This window comes from Rhinopithecus roxellana, chromosome 5, assembly GCF_007565055.1.
Source record: "Rhinopithecus roxellana isolate Shanxi Qingling chromosome 5, ASM756505v1, whole genome shotgun sequence".
NCBI lineage: Eukaryota > Metazoa > Chordata > Mammalia > Primates > Cercopithecidae > Rhinopithecus > Rhinopithecus roxellana.
Genome location: NC_044553.1, coordinates 99,850,320 through 99,869,568, shown reverse-complemented (window position 1 = coordinate 99,869,568; position 19,249 = coordinate 99,850,320). Strand labels below are relative to the sequence as shown.

Below are 19,249 nucleotides of genomic sequence, written 5' to 3'. Positions count from 1 at the left end.
TATTTTCCTTTCTTCACTAAAAACAATAATAATCGAGATTTAGTTTTTATAGGACTGCCAATTTACAGAGACTTGGAGAAATGCAGCTAGATTTTGCAGTTTTCTCTAGTCTGGTGTGTTGTATCTTCACCTGCACAGTTTTTTTTTTTTTTTTTTTTTGCTAAATGCAACTACCCTGGCCTGGAGGCTGGGATGGCGCAACATTGTTCTGCTTTAAAATTTTTTTTTGTTTTAAAAATTATTTTGTATTGAGATGTATTCACACAACATAAAATTAATCCTTTTTTAATGTCCATTTCAGTGCTTTTTTTGGTATATTCACTATGTTATGCAACTGTCAGCACAGTTCCTCAACATTTTTATCACTCCAGAAAATAAACTCTGTACTGATTAGCAGTCTTAATTCCCATCCCCATCCCTTGACAACCACTAATCTATTTTCTGTCTGTATGAACGTGTCTATTCTGCATGTGTCATGTAGTCATACTCTATGTGGCCCTTTGGCTTCTTTTATTTAGCATGTTTTCAAGGCCTATCCATGTTGTAGCATGTAACAGAGCTTTATTTCTTTATTCTTTCTTTTTTTTGAGACAGGGTCTCACTCCTGTCACTCAGGGGGGAGTGCAGTGGCACGATCTCAGCTCATTGTAGCTTAGACCTCTCCGGCTCAGGTGATCCTCCCACCTCAGCCTCCTGAATAGGTGAGACCACAGGCATATACCACCAGGCCTGGCTAATTTTTTTGTATTTTTTGTAGAGACAGGGTTTCTTCATGTTACCCAGGCTGGTCTTGAGCTCCTAGGCTCAAGTGATCTGCCCACCTCGGCCTCCGAAAATGCTGGGATTACAGGCATGAGCCACTTCACCTGGCCCTTCATTTCTTTTTATGGCTGAAAAAATATTCCGTTGTGTGAATATATCCCATTTATGTCATAGTTGATGGACATATGGATTATTAATACTTTTTGGCTGTTACGTATAATGCTGCTATGTGTACAAGTTTTTATGTATGTTTTTAGTTCTCCTGGGTAAGTACCTGGGGTGGAATTGCTAAGTCATATTTACCATATGTCTAACTTTTTGAGAATTGCCCAATTGTTTTCCACAGAGGTCACACCATTTTACATCCCCACCAGCAGTTTATGAGGGTTTCAGTTTTCTGCATCCTCTCCAACGCTTGTGATTTTCTGTTTTCTTTTGTTTTTAATTGTCACCCTTGTGGGTGTACAAGTGAGTGGTATTTCACTCTGTTTTATTTTTTATTTTGAGACCGAGTCTCGCTCTGTCACCCAGACTGGAGTGCAGTGGCGTGATCTCGGCTCACTGCAGCCTCCACCTCCCAGGCTCAAGAGATTCTCCTGCCTCAGCCTCCTGAGTAGCTGGGACTACAGGCACTAACCACCACACCTGGCTAATTTTTGTATTTTTTGTAGAGACGGGTTTCACCTTGTTGGCCAGGATGGTCTCAATCTCCTGACCTTGTGATTCACCTGCCTCACCATGTTGGCCAGGATCGTCTCAATCTCCTAACCTTGTGATTCACCTGCCTTGGCCTCCCAAAGTGCAGGGATTACAGGTGTGAGCCACTGTGCCTGGCCTCACTTTTTTTTTTTTTTTTTTTAAGAGATGGGGGTCTTGCTTTGTTGCCCAGGCTGGAGTGTAGTGACATGATCATAGCCCACTGCCACCTTAAATTCCTGGCCTCAGGGGATCCTCCTGCCTCAGCCGTCCAGAGTGCTGGTATTACAGATACGAGCCACCACACCAGGCCTCATGGTTGTTTTGATTTGTATTTTCCTAGTAACTAATGATGTTGAGCATGTGCTTATTGTTTATATCTTCTTTGGAGAAATGTCTATTCATTTCCTTTTGCTCACTTAAAAAATGGGTTGTCTTTTTATTGTTGAGTCGTAAGCATTCTTTATACATTTAGGGTGCTAGATGCTTATCAGATAAATGATTTAGAAAGATTTTCTCTCATTCTGTGCATTTTCTTTTCACTTTCTTGGTGTGTCCTTTGAAGCATAAGCGTTCTAAATTTTGATTGAGTCCAATTTATCTTTTCGTCTTTGGTTGCTTGTGCTTTTGGTGCCATAGCTAAGAAACCGTTGCTTAAGACAAGGTTACAAAGATTTACAGTTATGCTTCCTTCTAAGAGTTTTAGCTCTTACAGGAAGTTCTTCGATCCACTTTGAGTGATTTTGTTTTCATATGTGTTGTGAAGAATGGGTCTAGATTCATTCCTTGGCATATGGATATTTATTGGCTTATTCTAGTATGATTTGTTTGAAAGGACTGTTTTTTCCTCATTGATTTGTCTCAATACTATTGAAAATAATTTACCATAATTTTTTTTTTTTTTTTTTTTTTTTTTTTTTTTTTTTGAGACGGAGTCTCGCTCTGTCGCCCACGCTGGAGTGCAGTGGCCGGATCTCAGCTCACTGCAAGCTCCGCCTCCTGGGTTCACGCCATTCTCCTGCCTCAGCCTCCCGAGTAGCTGGGACTACAGGCGCCCGCCACCTCACCCGGCTAGTTTTTTGTATTTTTTAGTAGAGACGGGGTTTCACCGTGTTAGCCAGGATGGTCTCGATCTCCTGACCTCGTGATCCGCCCGTCTCGGCCTCCCAAAGTGCTGGGATTACAGGCTTGAGCCACCGCGCCCGGCCATTTACCATAATTTTAAGGGTTTATTTCTGGACTCTCATTTCTATTTCATTGGCCTGTGTCTGTCCCTATATCATTACTACATTATCTTTAAAACATTTTTTTACTCAATGTCTTGATTATTGTAGCTTTGTAGTAAGAAACAGTAGGGAAGTATGAGTCCCCCAATGTTGTTTTTGTTTGTCAGTATTCTTTTTCTTTATCAATATTGTTTTGGCTATGTGGAGTCCCTTGCATTTCTATATAAACTTTAGGAATTCAGTTTTAGGAATTTAGGATTCAATTTGTCCATTTCTGCAAAAAAGGCAGTTGGAATTTTGATAGGGGTTGCATTGAATCTGTAGATCAGTTTGGGGAGTATTGCTCTCAATAATATTAAGTCTTCCAAGCTGGGTGCAGTGGTTCATGCTTGTAATCCCAGCACTTTGGGAGACCAAGGTGAGCAGATCATTTGAGCCCAGGACTTTGAGAGCAGCCTGGGCAACTTGGTGAAACTGTTGTGGTCTTTCTGCTCCTTAGCTCAGCTAGGTCTGAGTTCTTGTCTCACAACCAAGAAGAATTAGGCATGCAGATCCCGGAGAGTGAGTGGAGTAGTATTTATTAAGTGAAAGGAAAGCTGTCAGCAAAGAGGGAATGCAGGGGGTGGTTCCCCTACCGGAAGGTGGGAAAGTCACCCTGTGTGACTGGGTGTGAGGCCTTTTATGGACTCAGAATGGGGAGTGCATGCTGACTGGTTTGTGAGTATGCAAAAAGGTTAAAGCAAAGACACCACTCAAAGGTGGGCATGACAATGTAGACAACTGATTAGGAGGCCGGGTGCGGTGGGTCATGCCTGTAATCCCAGCACTTTGGGAGGCTGAAGTGGGTGGATCACAAGGTTAGGAGTTTGAGACCAGCCTGGCTAACATGGTGAAACCCTGTCTCTACTAAAGATACAAAAAATTATCTGAGCATGGTGGCGTGCGTCTGTAATCCCAGCTACTCAGGAGGCTGAGGCAGGAGAATCGCTTGAACCTGGGAGGTGGAGGTTGCCGTGAGCTGAGATTGCGCCATTGCACTCTATCCTGGGTGACAGGGTGAGACTCCATCTCCAAAAACAAACAAACAAAAAAAGAAAACATTAGTAAAGGATAGGTATATGTAAAATAGGTGAAGGATGGGAATTAATCAGAGGAAAGCATGCCAAACAAGAGGGCAAGTTCTCAATCTGATCCAAGGATTTAACTTGTAGCTTGGCTTTCAAGCTTTAAACTGTCTTTGGCTTGAAGTTAGGGTTTCACTAGGGACTCGCCCCTATCTGCCTAAGCATTTGCCTGCCTCCTGCCACTCTCAAAATCCTGTCTCTAAAAGAAATACAAAAATTAGTTGGGTGAGGTGGCGTGTGCCTGTAGTTGCGCTGCTTGGGAGGCTGAGATGGGAGGATCAGCTGAGCCTGGGTAGGGCGAGGCTGCAGTAAGCCAAGATCGCACCACTGCACTCCAGCCTGGGCAACAGAGTCAGTCCCTGTCTCAAACAAAGAAGTCTTCCAGCCCATGGACATGGATTGGCTTTACATTTGTTTAGGTCTTCCTTAGTTTCTTTCCACAATGTTTTGTAGTTTCAGTGTGCACTTCTTTTGTTAAATGTATTCCTAATAATCTTACTTTTTTGATGCTAATGTATATGGAAATGTTTTCTTTATTCCATTTTCAGGTTGCTCATTGCTATTGTATAGAAATTCAACTGATTTTTCTATGTTGATTTTGTATTCTGCTATTTTGCTGAACTTATTAGCTCTTGATAGTTTTTCTATAGGTTCTTTAGGATTTTCTCTCTATGTAGAATAGCATTGTCATCTTCAAACAGTTTTTCTTCTTCCTTTCCAGTCTGGATGCCTTTTATTTATTTTTCTTGCCTAATTGCTCTGGCTAGAACCTTCATTACAATGTTGAATACATGTTGATAGAGTGGATGTTATTGTTCCTGATCTTAGGAGAAAAGCTTTTTTTTTTTCATCATTAAGTATGATGTTACCTGTAGGTTTTGCATAGATGTTCCTTGTCAGGTTGAGGAAATTCCCTCAAATCATACTTTGTTGAGTGTGTTTTGTTTTGTTGTTGTTTGTTTGGGACAGGGCCTCACTCTGTTTCCCAGGCCGGAGTGCAGTGGCATGATCATGATTCACTGCCGTCTCAACTGCCGGGGCTCAGGTGATTCTCCCACCTCGGCCTTCTGAGTAGCTGGGACTACAGGCATGTGCCACCATGCTTGGCTAATTTTTGTTGAATGGTTTGATTATGAAAGGGTGCTAGATGTAGTCAAATGCTTTTTCTGTGTCTATTGAGATGATCATGTGTTTTTTTTTTCTCTTCATTTTCTTAATATGGTTTATAACGTTATTGTATGTTAAACCAACCTTGCATTTCTGGGATAAATCCCACTTGGTCATGGTACATAATCCTTTTTATATGTTGTTGAATTTGGTTTGTCAATATGTTTTTGAAGATTTTTGCATCTGTAGTCGTAAGATGTATTGGTGTGTGATTTTCTTTTCTTATGATGTATTTGTCTGGCTTTTGTGGTAAATACCGGCCTCATAGAATAAGTTAGGAAGTATTTCTTCCTCCTATATGTTTGGGAATAGTTTAAGAGTAATTGGTGTTAATATTTTATCTTGGAGAGGTGTACCTTCATGGAACTTTGTGTTTTAATCAAGTATTTACAGGGCCTGCATATTGACATACTTTTTGTTATTAATATATATCATGCTTGGGATTAGATGAAAAACAATTTTAGTTCATTCTTAGTATATTTTATCAACTTGATTAATTGATTTTTTTAAAGCTACTTGATCTTGAACTCCTTTAGTACTTATGTTTTGGAAATGAAATAGATTTTTTTTTTTTTTTTTTTTTTTTTGAGACGGAGTCTTGCTCTGTCGCCCAGGCTGGAGTGAAGTGGCCGGATCTCAGCTCACTGCAAGCTCCGCCTCCCGGGTTTACGCCATTCTCCTGCCTCACCCTCCAGAGTAGCTGGGACTACAGGCGCCCGCCACCTCGCCCGGCTAGTTTTTTAGTATTTTTTAGTAGAGACGGGGTTTCACCGTATTAGCCAGGATGGTCTCGATCTCCTGACCTCGTGATCCACCCGTCTCGGCCTCCCAAAGTGCTGGGATTATAGGCTTGAGCCACCGCGCCCGGCCTGAAATAGATTTTAAGTGTTCTGTGGTTAGTCACTACCTTATTTTATGGAGGGTTACTCTTGGAGGGGTTACCCATCACCCTTTAAATTCCAGTTTATCAGATTACATGTAATTCTGTATTATATTTGTTGATATTTGAGAAATTTGGTTGTTCTTTCTATGTTTTTGTGAGATAGGGTGTTATGTTGTAGATAAAATTTAATGGTGAAAATCTCCTTGAGAAAGCTGGAATAATTTAGACCAGAGCAATGAATTTGAGATGAATCCTTTAGAACTCAGTTGCTTTTTTTGTTTTAGAGATGGAGTCTTGCTCTGTCACCCAGGCCGGAGTGCAGTGGTGCGATCTTGGCTCACTGTAGCCTCCTTCCGGGTTCAAGCAATTCTTGTGCCTCAGCCTGCCAAGTAGCTGGGATTATAGGCTCATGCCACCATGCCCAGCTAATTTTTGTATTTTTGGTAGAGATGGGGTTTCACCATGTCGGCCAGACTGGTCTCAAACTCCTGACCTCAAGTGATCCGCCCACCTCGGCCTCCCAAAGTGCTGGGATTACAGGCCTGAGCCACTGTACCTGGCCAAGACTCAGATTCTTTGCTTTTCTCCTATCTACCAGATCTAACCAGCTCAAGGTTTTATTTTATTTTTTGTTTTTAAAGTCTTTTTTATTTTTATTTTTTGTAATCCCAGCACTTTGGGAGGCCAAGGCAGGTGGATCACTTGAGGTCAGGAGTTTGAGACCAGCCTGGCTAACATGGTGAAACCCTGTCTCTACTAAAAATATAAAAACTAGCTGGGCATGGTGGTGGGTGCCTGTAATCCCAGCTACTCAGGAGGCTGAGGCTGGAGAATTGCTTGAACCCAGAAGATGGAGGTTGCAGTGAGCCTACACGGTGCCACTGTGTTCCAGCCTTGGCAACAGAGGGAGACTCTGTCTCAAAAAAAAAAAAAAAAGATTTTAATATGGTTTATAACATTATTGTATGTTAAATCAACCTTGCATTTCTGGGATAAATCCCACTTGGTCTTGGTACATAATCCTTTTTATATGTTGTTGGATTTGGTTTGTCAATATGTTTTTGAGGATTTTTGCATCTGTAGTCGTAAGATATATTGGTGTGTGATTTTCTTTTCTTGTGATGTATTTGTCTGGCTTTTAGGGTAAATACTGGCCTCATAGAATAAGGAAGTATTTCTTATACTTCCTAACTTAAAACAAAAAACGTGTTTTTTTTTTTTTAATCCTTAATTTCCATGTTTCCTTAATCCCCCCCCCCCCCTTTTTTTTGAGACAGAGTCCAGAGTCTTGCTTTGTCCCCCAGGCTTGAGTGCAGTGGCGCGATCTGCAACCTTTGCCTCCCAGGTTCAAGCGATTGTCCCACCTCAGCCTTTCTAGTAGCTGGAACTCCATGTGCCTGCTACCATGCCTGGCTAATTTTTGTATTTTTAGTAGAGGCAGGGTTTTGCCATGTTGGCCAGGCTAGTGTCGAACTCCTGGCCTCATGTGATCCGCCTGTGTTAGCCTCCGAAAGTGCTGGCTTGAGCCACTGCGCCCGGCCCTAGCTCAGTGCTTTAAACTAGAATTTACCATGTCCTTTTAGAGGAGAAGAGCTGATAAAATATGATTGAATCAAAGAAATATTATTGCACTGAAGATAATTACATGTTTGATCTGAGAGATGCTTTTGAAATTGCCTTTTAAAGTAGAGTATCATAAGTCATACTGATTGCACAATTTTTGAGGTAGTATGCATCTTATGTGTGAATAAGTTAGCTAAAAGTAAGATGCTTGGAAAATGCGTAAACTGTAAAGAAAACTTTTCTCACTGGTATTATTTATTGAATGCCTTTTTCCCCCATTGACAAAATAAGTATTTTTTTTAATCATTAATTGTCTGTAATGATACTAGATTTCTGCGAACTGGTACCTAGGGTAATGTAGGGAGAGGCAGAAGCAGAGATCAGGGTAAAGGGATATTTTTTAGAAGTGTAATCAGGTTTGTTTGGTACAGGTTAATGAAGTATAGATAGTACCTTGGAAGGAGTATATATTTGGATTAGAGTTATACAAGATTTTGGAGAGGAAAATAACTATAAACACTGTTCTTATAGGCAGAAAGGGCCTAAAAGGAAGATTTGCTGTAGACGTTTAGGGTTAAAGCCTGAAAAGAATCAAACCCGATCATATTTCAAATTGTTCTTAAAATGGCATTTTTCTTTTTTCACCTTACCTTTCCCCTTTTCTTTTTGATCAAGTGATATCTTGGGCCTGGTAACAAAGAGCAGAATAACCCCATTAGGTAAGGATGAGTAATGAACTGACCCAGAGAAAGGTGAAATATAGAAGCAACAGCAAAAGCCTTAGGCTGTGTTGTGCTGAAGGTCTGCTATGGGGAGAAGTAATGTGGAAAGGCCATGGTCAGAAGATCAGGACCTTTGGAGGAGATAATAGAAATAATTACCCTTTATTGAACACCTATCTGGCGTGTTCAAACAGCATTATTCTCATTACACGTAAGAGAGGGACCCGCAGAGGTAGGGTGGAGAGATTCAAGCTCCAAACCCAAAGCTCTATCAGTGGTGTTCAAAACTTTTTTTTTTTATTTTTTGAGACAGGTCTTACTTTGTTGCCCAGGCCGACTTTGAATCAAAGTTTTTATTTTTAAAGCTGCAAATTGATTTTTTCTTCCTGTAAGGAAATTGTGTATTAGGGAACTGATTATACTCTACAGATAAAACCTAAACTGGTTGAAATCAGGGTAAGAGTACCTGAACCCCAGGTCACTCAGTTTCTTTCTCTGGCCTTCTCTTATTCTCATCCTTGGAAGCTTTAAGGCACCTCTGTAGAACTCCAGTTTGAATATAATTGCATTTCACCATACTGCTGTTCTTTACTTGGTGATAGTGATTGAAAGTTGCCAAAAAAATGTACTCTGATACCTTCTGTTTACATGTTAGTCTGGTCTGGTAGCCCATTTTGTGTTGACCACATAAACTTGTACCTGTGTTTTTTTTTTTTTTTTTTTTTTGAAATGAAAGGCCTCACATATTTATTACTGAACCCAGCCAACCAACGCATTCATAATAGATTCAGAGAGGAAAATACGTCGAACTCTCCAGAGAGTGGGTGACATTTTCAGTTTGATATGGTAATGTGATCGTGACCTTCAGACAGCACAAATATATGTGCCATCTCATGTGCAATTCCTTATAGCCCCAGCTTGGTTCTTCTCCAATGTCTCCTTTTGGAGTTGTACCTTATTTTATTTCCAGTTTTCATCCGAATCCACTGGGGTATGGGACGATTTTGCTTTTGTTTCTTGGCCAGGAATCGCTTAATCCTGAAAGTCTTGTGAGAAGACATGGCGAGAAGTGGAGGCAAGAACACACCACGATGGCGGAGAAAGGAAAAGAGGGAGCTTACCTGTGTTTTGTAATCAATATTTTTATCAAAAGTGCATTTTAAAGAACTTAACTTTTCTTTATCTTGAAGGTTGTGGCAGCATTGCCTGAAGGTATGAGACCAGATTCTTATGGTTTTCCATGGGAATTGGTGATATGTGCAGCTGTTGTTGGATTTTTTGCTGTTCTCTTTTTTTTGTGGAGAAGTTTTAGATCGGTAAGTAACCAGTGCTATACTAAGAGAATGTTCATTCTGTCACTGGGCTAAACAAATAATATGAGAAACTTACTTATTTGTTATTTTAAGGAAACAAGTTAGAAACTACATAGAGATTCAGAGTTTTTTTTTTTTTTTTTTTTAAGAGATGAGGGTCACGAATGAGAGTCAGGCTCAGTGTTGTGGCTCCCACCTCTAATCCCAGCACTTTGGGAGGCCAAGGCAGACAGATCACTTGAGCTTAAGAGTTTGTGACCTGGGCAATGTGGTGAGACCCCATCACTACAAAAAATACAAAAATTAGCTGGACATGAGGACACCCATCTGTGGTCTCACTCAGGAGGCTGAGGTGGGAGGATTGCCTGAGCCTGGGAAGTCAAGGATGCAGTGAGCCATGATTGCAACACTGCACTCCAGCCTGGGTGATGGAGAGAGACCTTGTCTCAAAAATAAAAAAAAGAGATGAGGGTCTCGTCTTGCTCAGGCTGGTCTCAAACTCCTGGACTCAAGCGATCCTCCTACTGGGCCTCCCAAAGTCTTGGGACTATAGGTGTGAGCCACCATACTTGACTGAGATCTTTTAATGTAAGATTTTTCATATGTATATATTTAAAGAGATGGGGTCTAACTATGTTGCCTAGGCTGTAGTGCAGTTGCTATTCATAGATGCAATTATAGTGCACTACAGCCTCAAACTCCTGGGCTTAAGCTATCCTGTCTCAGCTTTCTGAGTAGTTGTGACTACACAGGTCCATGTCACTCTGCCCAGCTTCATCTTGTTTTAAATTCTGGGAAATTTTATTTATTTTTGAGACAGGGTTTCACTCCTGTTGCCCAGGCAGGAGTGCAGTGGCACGATCTTGGCTCACTGCAATCTCTGCTTCCTGTGCTCAAGCCACTCTCTTGCCTCAGCCTCCTGAGTAGCTGGGACTACAGGTGCGCACTCGTATGCCTGGGTAATTTTTGTAATTTTTTGTAGAGGTGGGTTTCACTGTGTTGCTCAGAACTCCTGGCCTCAAGTGATCTGCCTGCCTCAGTCTCCCAAAGTGCTGGGATTATAGGCATTAATCACCACGCCTGGCCTAATTTTGGGAAATTTTTAATGCATTTTTGGGACTGCTAGTTTTCAGATGTTGGCCCTTCTGCTTCTGACTTCCCTATCTCTTAACTTATATTTTTCAATTTCTTTATGGTTTTCTATACCTTTTGTGAGAGTTTCTTAATCTGAGGAACTGAAATCTATTCTTCATCTATACTCATTTTAGAGTATCTTGTCTTTTAAAGGTTTTCCCTTTTAATTTCATCTCTATCCATATTCCATAGATGATTGAAGTCCTCGTTTCTTTTCTACTTGTTTGTGTTACCTCAACCCTAAGGGTGATCCTTTTACAAATGAATTCCCCCTGCTTCATTATTTGAGAGAGAGGTTAAGGAAGAAAAAGGTTTGGTTTACTGTTTCTTTAGTCAGTTCAAATCTATGGCCCTATGGTAACATTTCTCAGACTGTTTTATTTAGGATATTAGCATCAGGGGATATGATAATAGGGGCTTCTTGAAATTATTTTTTTAGGGTCAAATATGTTTGGGGAGCAATGGGTTGCAAGTATCTTTAGAGTAAAGTTATTTCAGAGCATTTTAATATGCTAATTCACAATGTGAATCTTCAATAGGGAGTCTTTAATAAGTAGTATTTTGGCTGGGGGTGGTGGCTTATGCCTGTAATCCCCACACTTTTGGGGGCCCAGGCAGGTGGATCACCTGAGGTCAGGAGTTCTAGACCAGCCTGGCCAACATGGTGAAACCCTGTCTCTACTAAAAATATGAAAATTAGCTGGGCTTGGTGGTGGGTGCCTGTAATCTCAGCTACTCAGGAGGCTGAGGCAGAGGAATCACTTGAACCCGGGAGGCGGAGGTTGCAGTGAGCTGAGATCACGTCATTGCGCTCCAGCCTGGGTGACAGAGCAAAACTGTGTCTCAAAAAAAAAAAAAAAAAAAAGGAGCATTTATTTTCTCATTGGAAACAGAATACTTTTGGCTTGTATTTATACTAAGGCAATAAGAAACCTGTATTTTTAAGTTGGCAGAAGTTAAATAAATTGATTTATTTGAGAGTATATTTGTTTTAATGTAATTTTTGTTAAAACTTTGTTTCAGGTTAGGAGTCGGCTTTATGTGGGTAAGTTCTTTTTTCTGCTTTAACTCTCATTGTTGCAATGTAAACACTTATAATAATTTACTCATGATAATATTGACTTGACTCTTTTAGGAAGAGAGAAAAAGCTTGCTGTAATGCTTTCTGGACTAATTGAAGAAAAATGTAAACTACTTGAAAAATTTAGCCTTGTTCAAAAAGAGGTAAGATATTTTTGAAAATATTCATGTTAGAGTCAGAGAACTTTATACTTCTCACTGTAGGTACTTCTGTGTAAATTTAAGATTATGAATGCTTTCTTTGCAGAGTATGAGAGTTCTCTTGCTCTTCATATTCAACACTTAACCAGTCTTACTAATTTTAACCGTTGTAGTAGGTGTACAATGGTGTCTCCTTGTGCTTTCCTTTTGAGTTTTCCTGACTGGTGAGGTCGAGCACACAAACACGCCCTCTGCATGTGCACATTTCTGGTATCTGTTTGTGTATCCAAATGTTCTCTTTTCCTAAAGACAGCAGTCAGACTGGATTAGGGCCCACCTTAACAACCTTATTTTATTTTGACCACCTCCAAAGGCTTTGTCTCCAAATACAGTCACATTTTGAGGTACTGGGGTTGGAGCTTCAACATATGAATTTGTGGGGACACAATTCAGTCCATAATAGTCTTTGATCCATTTGAAATCAGATCTGCGATGGTGCAGTTGAGGGTGTGTGTGTGTGTGTCGTGTTGAGTTAACCAATGCCATTTATTGGAAGGACCATCTTTTCTCTGTTCTGTAGTGTCATCTTCTTAAGTCACTGAATATATGTGAGTCTGTTTCTGTTAAATCTTCCATTTTGTTGGCCTTTTTCTTGTTTGTTTTTTGCCAATAACGTACTTTTTTATATCCTGTAGTTTTATAATAAGTCTTAGTATCTGAGTATCTGGTATGGTTAATTTACATTTCTTGGCTATTATGAATAAAGTTACTGTGAACATTCTTCTACAAGTTTTTTTTTTTTTTGTGGGCATGTATTTTCATTTCTTTTCAGTAAGTAGTATTGGAATTGGTAAGTCATTAGGGCAGGTAGTATAGTTTAACTGTATAAGATAAGAAACCGGCCAGGCGCAGTGGCTCACGCCTGTAATCCCAGCACTTTGGGAGGCTGAGGCGGGCCTATCACGAGGTCAGGAGATCGAGACTATCCTGGTTAACACGTTGAAACCCTGTCTCTACTAAAAACACAAAATTTAGCCAGGTGTGGTGGTGGCTACCTGTAGTCCCAGCTACTCGGGAGGCTGAGGCAGGAGAATGGCGTGAACCCGGGAGGCGGAGCTTGCAGTGAGCTGAGATCCGGCCACTGCACTCCAGCCTGGGTGACAGAGCCAGACTGTCTCAAAAAAAAAGAAATCCTTCTGGCTATTTTTATCATTTTTCTTTGTTTTTGGCTTTCAGCAGTGTTACTATGATTTGTCTAGGTGTGTTTTTTTTTTTCCTGTTTATCCTTATTGGGGTTTATGATGCTTCTAGAATCTGTGGCTTAATGTCTTTTATTAGTTTAGTTTTTTTTTTTCTTGAGACAGTATCTCTCTCTGTTGTCCAGGCTGCAGTAAGTGGTGTAATCTTGGCTCACTTCATCCTCTGCTTCCTGGACTCAGGTAATCTTCCCACCTCAGCCTCCTGAGTAGCTGGGACTATAGGCATGCGCCACCGTGTCCAGCTAATTTTAAAAAATTTATTGTAGAGATGGGGTTTTGCCATGTTGCCCAGGCTGGTCTCAAACTCCTGTGTTGAAGCAATCTCCTGCCTTGGCTTCCCAAAGTCCTGGGATTACAGCTGTGAGCCACCGTGCTCTACCTTTTGTTAGTTTTGAAATGCTCTTGATTGTTACTTTTCCACATATTGTTTTTGCCCTTTTTTCTTCTTTCTTTCTGGTACTATAAAAATGAGTATTTTAACTTTTTATTGTTTCTCATCTGTCTTTTATGTTCTTTTCTGGGATTTCCATCTTTTTGTTTGCCCATGTTTCAGTCTAGACGTATTCTTCTTTAACTTCCGTGTTAACAATTGTTTTCATTTATGTCTAATCGTCTTTTAAACCATCCATTGAGACCTTAATTTCATCTCTTGCCTTTTTCAGTTCTGCAGTTTTATTGTGGCTCTTTTTGTAGTTCTTTTTCTCTGGTACAATACTATTTTTTAGTTCCGTTTACACGTTATGCTCTCTTATTTTGTTTTGTTTTGGTTTGGTTGTTTTTTGGAGATGGAGTCTCCCTCTGTCGCCCAGGCTGGAGTGGAGTGCAGTAGAGCGACCTCGGCTCACTGCAGTCTCTGCCTCCCAGGTTTAAGCGATTCTCCTGCCTCAGCCTCCCAAGGAGCTGGGACTACAGGCACACGCCACCATGCCTGGCTAATTTTTTATATCTTAGTAGAGACGGGTTTCACTGTTTGCTCAGGCTGGTCTCAAACTCCTGAGCTCAGGCAATCCACCCGCCTCGGCCTCCCAAAGTACTGGCTTACAGGCGTGAGCCACCACGCCTGGCCTGTGCTCTCATTTTATTTATTTATGTGTTATTTTTATTTTCTGATTTTCAGACACCTGCCGACAAATGTGCTCTCCTATTTTAATGTCTGCTGCATTATCCAGTAGTCTGTTTCTGGTGCTCATTTTATTCTTTTGTTTCTTAGTCAAGTCTTGTCCTCTTGAATGCCAGGTTATTTTATATCAGCTGTCAGTGATAATATAATAAAAATTGTGGAGATAATTTTGAAGCTGTGAGTGCTGTCATCTCTCTTCAGTGAGGATTTACTATTGCTTTTCATAGGCAGCTGGGCTAGGGACGTTAGAAATTTTAGATAACTTTATTTATTTGAGTTTCTTTTTTGTAAAATATATTTTATTGTATATATTTAAGGTATAGACATTTCAGTTAACTTTGAGTTTCTTTTTTGTAAAATAAGTTTTATTGTATATATTTAAGGTATAAACATGTTGAGATACATATATAGTAAAATGGTTACTATAGTGAAACAACGTATTCTTTATCTCTCATAGTTACCCATTCCCTGCCCACCCACCCCCCAAGGGCAGCTGTAACATACTCATTTAACAAAAATCCTGAATGCAATACACTAGTATTAACTATGGAACTCAGTTGATATCTTTTAACTTGTTCATCCCACATGTTTTCTTTTCTTTTGTTGAAACAGGGTCTCATTCTGTCACCCAGGCTGGGGTGCAGTGGCATGATCTTGGCTCATTGCAGCCTCTATCTCCTGGGCTCAAGTAATCCTCCCACCTCAGACTCCTGAGTAGCTGCGGCTACAGGCACATGATACATGTTTGCCTGATTTTTAAATTTCTTGTAGAGATGGGGTCTCCCTGTGTTGCCCAGGACAGTCTCAAACTCCTGGGCTCAATGATCCTCTCACCTCAGCCTCCCGAAGTGTTGGGATTACAAGCATGAGCCAACGTGCCCGGGCATATTTTCTACTTTGTGTATTTGACCTACATGTCTCTGTTTCCTCCCTCCCACCCAACACTGCTAACCACTGTTTTATTCTCTATCTCTATGTATTTGACCTTTACAAAAATTCCGCATGTAAGTGAGATCATGCAATATTTTTCTATGTATGGCTTATTTTACTTAGCAAAATGCCTTCTAGGTCCATCCATGTTGTAACAAATGGTAGGATCTCCTTTTTATGGCTGAATAATATTTCATTGTAAATATATACCACAGTTTCTTTATTCGTTTGTTCATTGGTGGATACCTAGGTTGTCTCCATATTGGCTACTGTGAATAATGCTGCAGTGAACATGGGCGTGCAGCTATCTGTACAAGGTGCCAATTTCATTTTTTTCGGATAAATATCTGGAAGAAGGTTTGCTGGATATAGTAGCTCTATTTTAAATTTCTTTAGGAGTCTCCATACTATTTTCTATAATGACCGTACCAATCTACATCCCTGCCAATAGTGTACAGCAAGCCCTCAATGTCCTTTATAGTTTCTTGAAAATTGACTTTCAGTGAAACAATGTATATACTGAACTCAGTTTTTTTCCCCTTATCAATGTTATAATGAAACAATGTTGAAGAAAACAATGTAATTCAAAGGACAAAGGACCTGCTCTATGCCTTTCTCTTTTCTTGTCTAGAAAAAAGGTTCTCTCTTTTTTTTTTTTTTTGTGACTTTTATTTTCAGTTCAGGGGTACAAGTGCAGATTTGTTACATAGGTAAACTTGCGTCTTGGGGTTTTGTTGTATGAGGGTTCCCTTTTCTCCATAACTTCACAAATATTTGTTGTCTCACTTGTCTTTTTGATAATAGCTATTCTAACAGATATAAGGTAATATCTCATTGTGGTTTTGATTTGCATTTCCTTGATGATTGGTGGTGTTGAATACCATTTCATATACTGTTGGCCATTTTTATGTCATCTTCAGAGAAATATCTATCTAAGTCCTTTGCCTGTTTTTTTTTGAGACGGAGTCTCGCTCTGTCGCCCGGGCTGGAGTGCAGTGGCCGGATCTCAGCTCACTGCAAGCTCCGCCTCCCTAGGTTCACGCCATTCTCCTGCCTCAGCCTCCCGAGTAGCTGGGACTACAGGCGCCCGCCATCTCGCCCGGCTAGTTTTTCTGTATTTTTTTAGTAGAGACGGGGTTTCACAGTGTTAGCCAGGATGGTCTCGATCTCCTGACCTCGTGATTCGCCCGTCTCGGCCTCCCAAAGTGCTGGGATTACAGGCTTGAGCCACCGCGCCCGGCCCTTTGCCTGTTTTTTAATCAGGTTATATGTTTGCCTGCTGTTGAGTTGTGTGAGGTCTTTTAAAATATTGAATATTAACCCCTTATCTGATACATTTTTTCTCAATCTGTAGGTTGCCTTTTTATTGTGTTTACTTATGTATATTTTTATTTTTTTTACCTTGCAGCTTCACCTCAAAGGAACTTTCATTTTATTGTTTATTTTGCTGTGCAAAAGCTTTTTAGTTTGATATAGTCCTGTTCACTTATTTTTTGCTTTTGTAGCCTAAGTTTTTGATGTGATATTCAATAAATTATTGCCAAGGCCAGTGTCAGGGAGCTTTTTCCCTGTGTTTTCTTCTAGGAGTTTTGCAGTTTCAGGTTTTATGTTTAGGTCTTTTGTCCACTTTGAATTGATTTCTATGTATTGTATAAAATAAGACTTCAATTTCATTCTTTTGCATGTGAAATCCAGTTTTCTCAGTTCCATTTGTTGAAGAGACTATTCTTTCTGCATTGTGTATTCTTGGTGCCCTCTTGAAAATTTGACCGTATCTATTTGGATTTATTTCTGGGCTCTCTGTTCTGTTCCACTCGTCTGTGTATTTGTTTTTATACTGGTACCACACTGTTTTTATTACTACAGCTTTGGAATATAATTTAAAATCAGTTAGTCTGATGCTGCCAACTCTGTTTTTCTCAGAATTGCTTTGACTCTTTGGGATCTTTTGCTATTCCATATTAAATTTAGATTAAACAAATTTCTGTGAAGAATGCCATTGAGATTTTGGCTGCCTTTCCATTTCTTTGTGTGCTCTTCAATTTCTTTCATCAATGTTTTATACTTTTCAGTGTATAGATCTTTCACCTCCTTGGTTGAATTTGTTCCTATTTTATTTTATTTTTTTGATGCTGTGTAAATAGGATTGTTTTCTAGGTTTCTTTTTCGGCTAGGCTATTTGTGTATAGAAATGACATAGTTTTGTTTTGATATTATATCCTGCATCTTTCCTGAATTCAGTTATTAGATCTGTATTTTTGATGACATCTTTTGGGTTTTCTACATTTAGGATCATGTCATCTGCAAACAGATAATTTTACTTTTCTATTTGGACATCTTTTATCCTTCTCTTCCTTCTTTCCTTCTTTCTGTTTTTTTTTTTTTTTTTTTGAGACAGGGTCTCACTCTGTTGCCCAAGCTGGAGTGCAGCAGTGTGATCTCAGCTCACTGCAACCTCTACCTCTTGGGTTCAAGTGATTCTCCCACCTCAGCCTCCCAAATTGCTGGGATTGCAGGTGTGCACCACCATGCCTGGCAATTTTTTTTTTTTTTTTTTTTTGTATTTTTTGGTAAAGACAGGGTTTCACCATGTTGGACAGGCTGGTCTTGAACTCCTGACCTCAAGTGATCTGCCCACCTTGGCCTCCCAAAGTGTTGGGATTATAGGCGTGAGCCACTGTACCAGGCCTTTTATTTCTTTTTCTTGTCTAATTGCTCTTGATAGTACTTCCATGCTATTTTGTTTTTGTTTTTTGAGACAAGGTCTCACTCTGTTGCCCAGGCTGGAGTGCAGTGGCATGGTCATGGCTCACTGCAGCCTCAGCCTTCCAGGTTCAGGTGTTTCTTCCACCTTAGCCTCCCAAGTAGCTGGGACTACAGGCGTGCGTCACCACACTCAGTTAATTTTTTGTGTTTTTTTTGTAAAGATGGTTTTTGGCCAAGTTGCCCAGGTTGGTCTCAAACTCTGGGGCTCAAGTGATCCGCTCGTCTCAGCCTCCCAAAGTGCTGGGATTACAGGTGTGAGCCACCGCACCCAGCCCTTCCAGTACTGTTTTGAATAGAAGTGTTGATTGTGGGCATCCTTGCTTTGTACCAGATCTTAGTGAAAAAGGTTTCAGTCTCTCCCCACAGATGATGATATTTGCTGTAAGGTTTTCATAAATGGCTTTTGTTATGTTGAGGAACTTTATTTCTTTTTATTTTTTTCATTATTTAAAAAATTTTATTATTATTTATTTGTTTTTTTTTTTGAGATGGAGTCTTGCTCTTTCACCAGACTGGAGTGCAGTGGCGCGATCTCAGCTCACTGCAACTCTGCCTTCTGGGTTCAAGCAATTCTACTTCAGCCTCCTGAGTAGTTGGGACTACAGGTGTGCTATTCAGCCTCCCAAAGTGCTGGGATTACAGGCGTGAGCCACTGTGCCTGGCTCATTTGCATATATTAAACTGGCTTTGCATGCCAGGGATACATCCCACTTGATCACAATACATAATCTTTTTGATGTATTGTTGATTTCAATTTGCTGATATTTTATTTAGGATTTTTGCATCAGTGTTTATCAGAGATATTGACCTATAGGTTTGTTTGTTTATTTATTTTTTGTGGTTTCTTGGTCTGGCTTAGGTATCACGGTGATGCTGGACTCAAAATGTGTTAGGAAATATTCCCTCCTGTTGTTTTTCTTGGAAGAGTTTAAGAAGTATTGGTAATAATTCTACTTTGAAAATTTGGTAAAATTCAGCCATGAAGCCATCTCTTCCTGGGCTTTTCTTTGTTGGGAAGTCAGATTACTTTAATAACAGATGGAGATATTTGGAAGCTGGGCCTCAGTTCAGAGGATTAGTCTGTTTTTGGTTTCGACTTTGTTATAAGGTAGGCAGGTTTTTTTTTCTTTTTTTTTTCTTCTTTGTTTTTTGAGACAGTCTTGCTGTGTCACTCAGGCTGGAGTGCAGTGGCATGATCTTGGCTCACTGCAACTTCCGCCTCCTGGGCTCAAGTGATTCTTGTGCCTCAGCCTCCCGAATAGCTGGGATTATAAGCGCACATCACCACGCCCAGCTAATTTTTGTATTTTTAGTAGAGACAGAGTTTAACCATGTTGGCTAGGCTGGTTTTGAACTCCTCATC

At 40.2% G+C, this 19,249-nt stretch overlaps 2 protein-coding genes across 2 annotated transcripts in view; one reads left to right on the top strand and one right to left on the bottom strand.

Annotated features, from left to right (window-relative positions):
* The window catches only part of LOC104656930 (melanoma inhibitory activity protein 2), an 82,642-nt gene that overhangs the window by 1,953 nt on the left and 61,440 nt on the right, over positions 1-19,249 (top strand). The window contains 3 exon segments of the mRNA XM_030930584.1: positions 9,334-9,459; positions 11,614-11,635; positions 11,726-11,814. Of these exon segments, the coding sequence (XP_030786444.1) occupies positions 9,334-9,459; positions 11,614-11,635; positions 11,726-11,814 (237 nt within the window).
* Positions 8,848-9,253, bottom strand: LOC115897513 (60S ribosomal protein L39). Its single transcript, XM_030930587.1, has one exon. It carries the CDS (start codon positions 9,202-9,204, stop codon positions 9,049-9,051), a length of 156 nt encoding a protein of 51 aa, XP_030786447.1. The 5' UTR covers positions 9,205-9,253; the 3' UTR covers positions 8,848-9,048.

Coding starts and splice junctions, on each gene's coding strand:
- LOC115897513 (XM_030930587.1), bottom strand. CDS start 9,204: ATGTCTTCTCACAAGACTTTCAGGATTAAGCGATTCCTGGCCAAGAAA.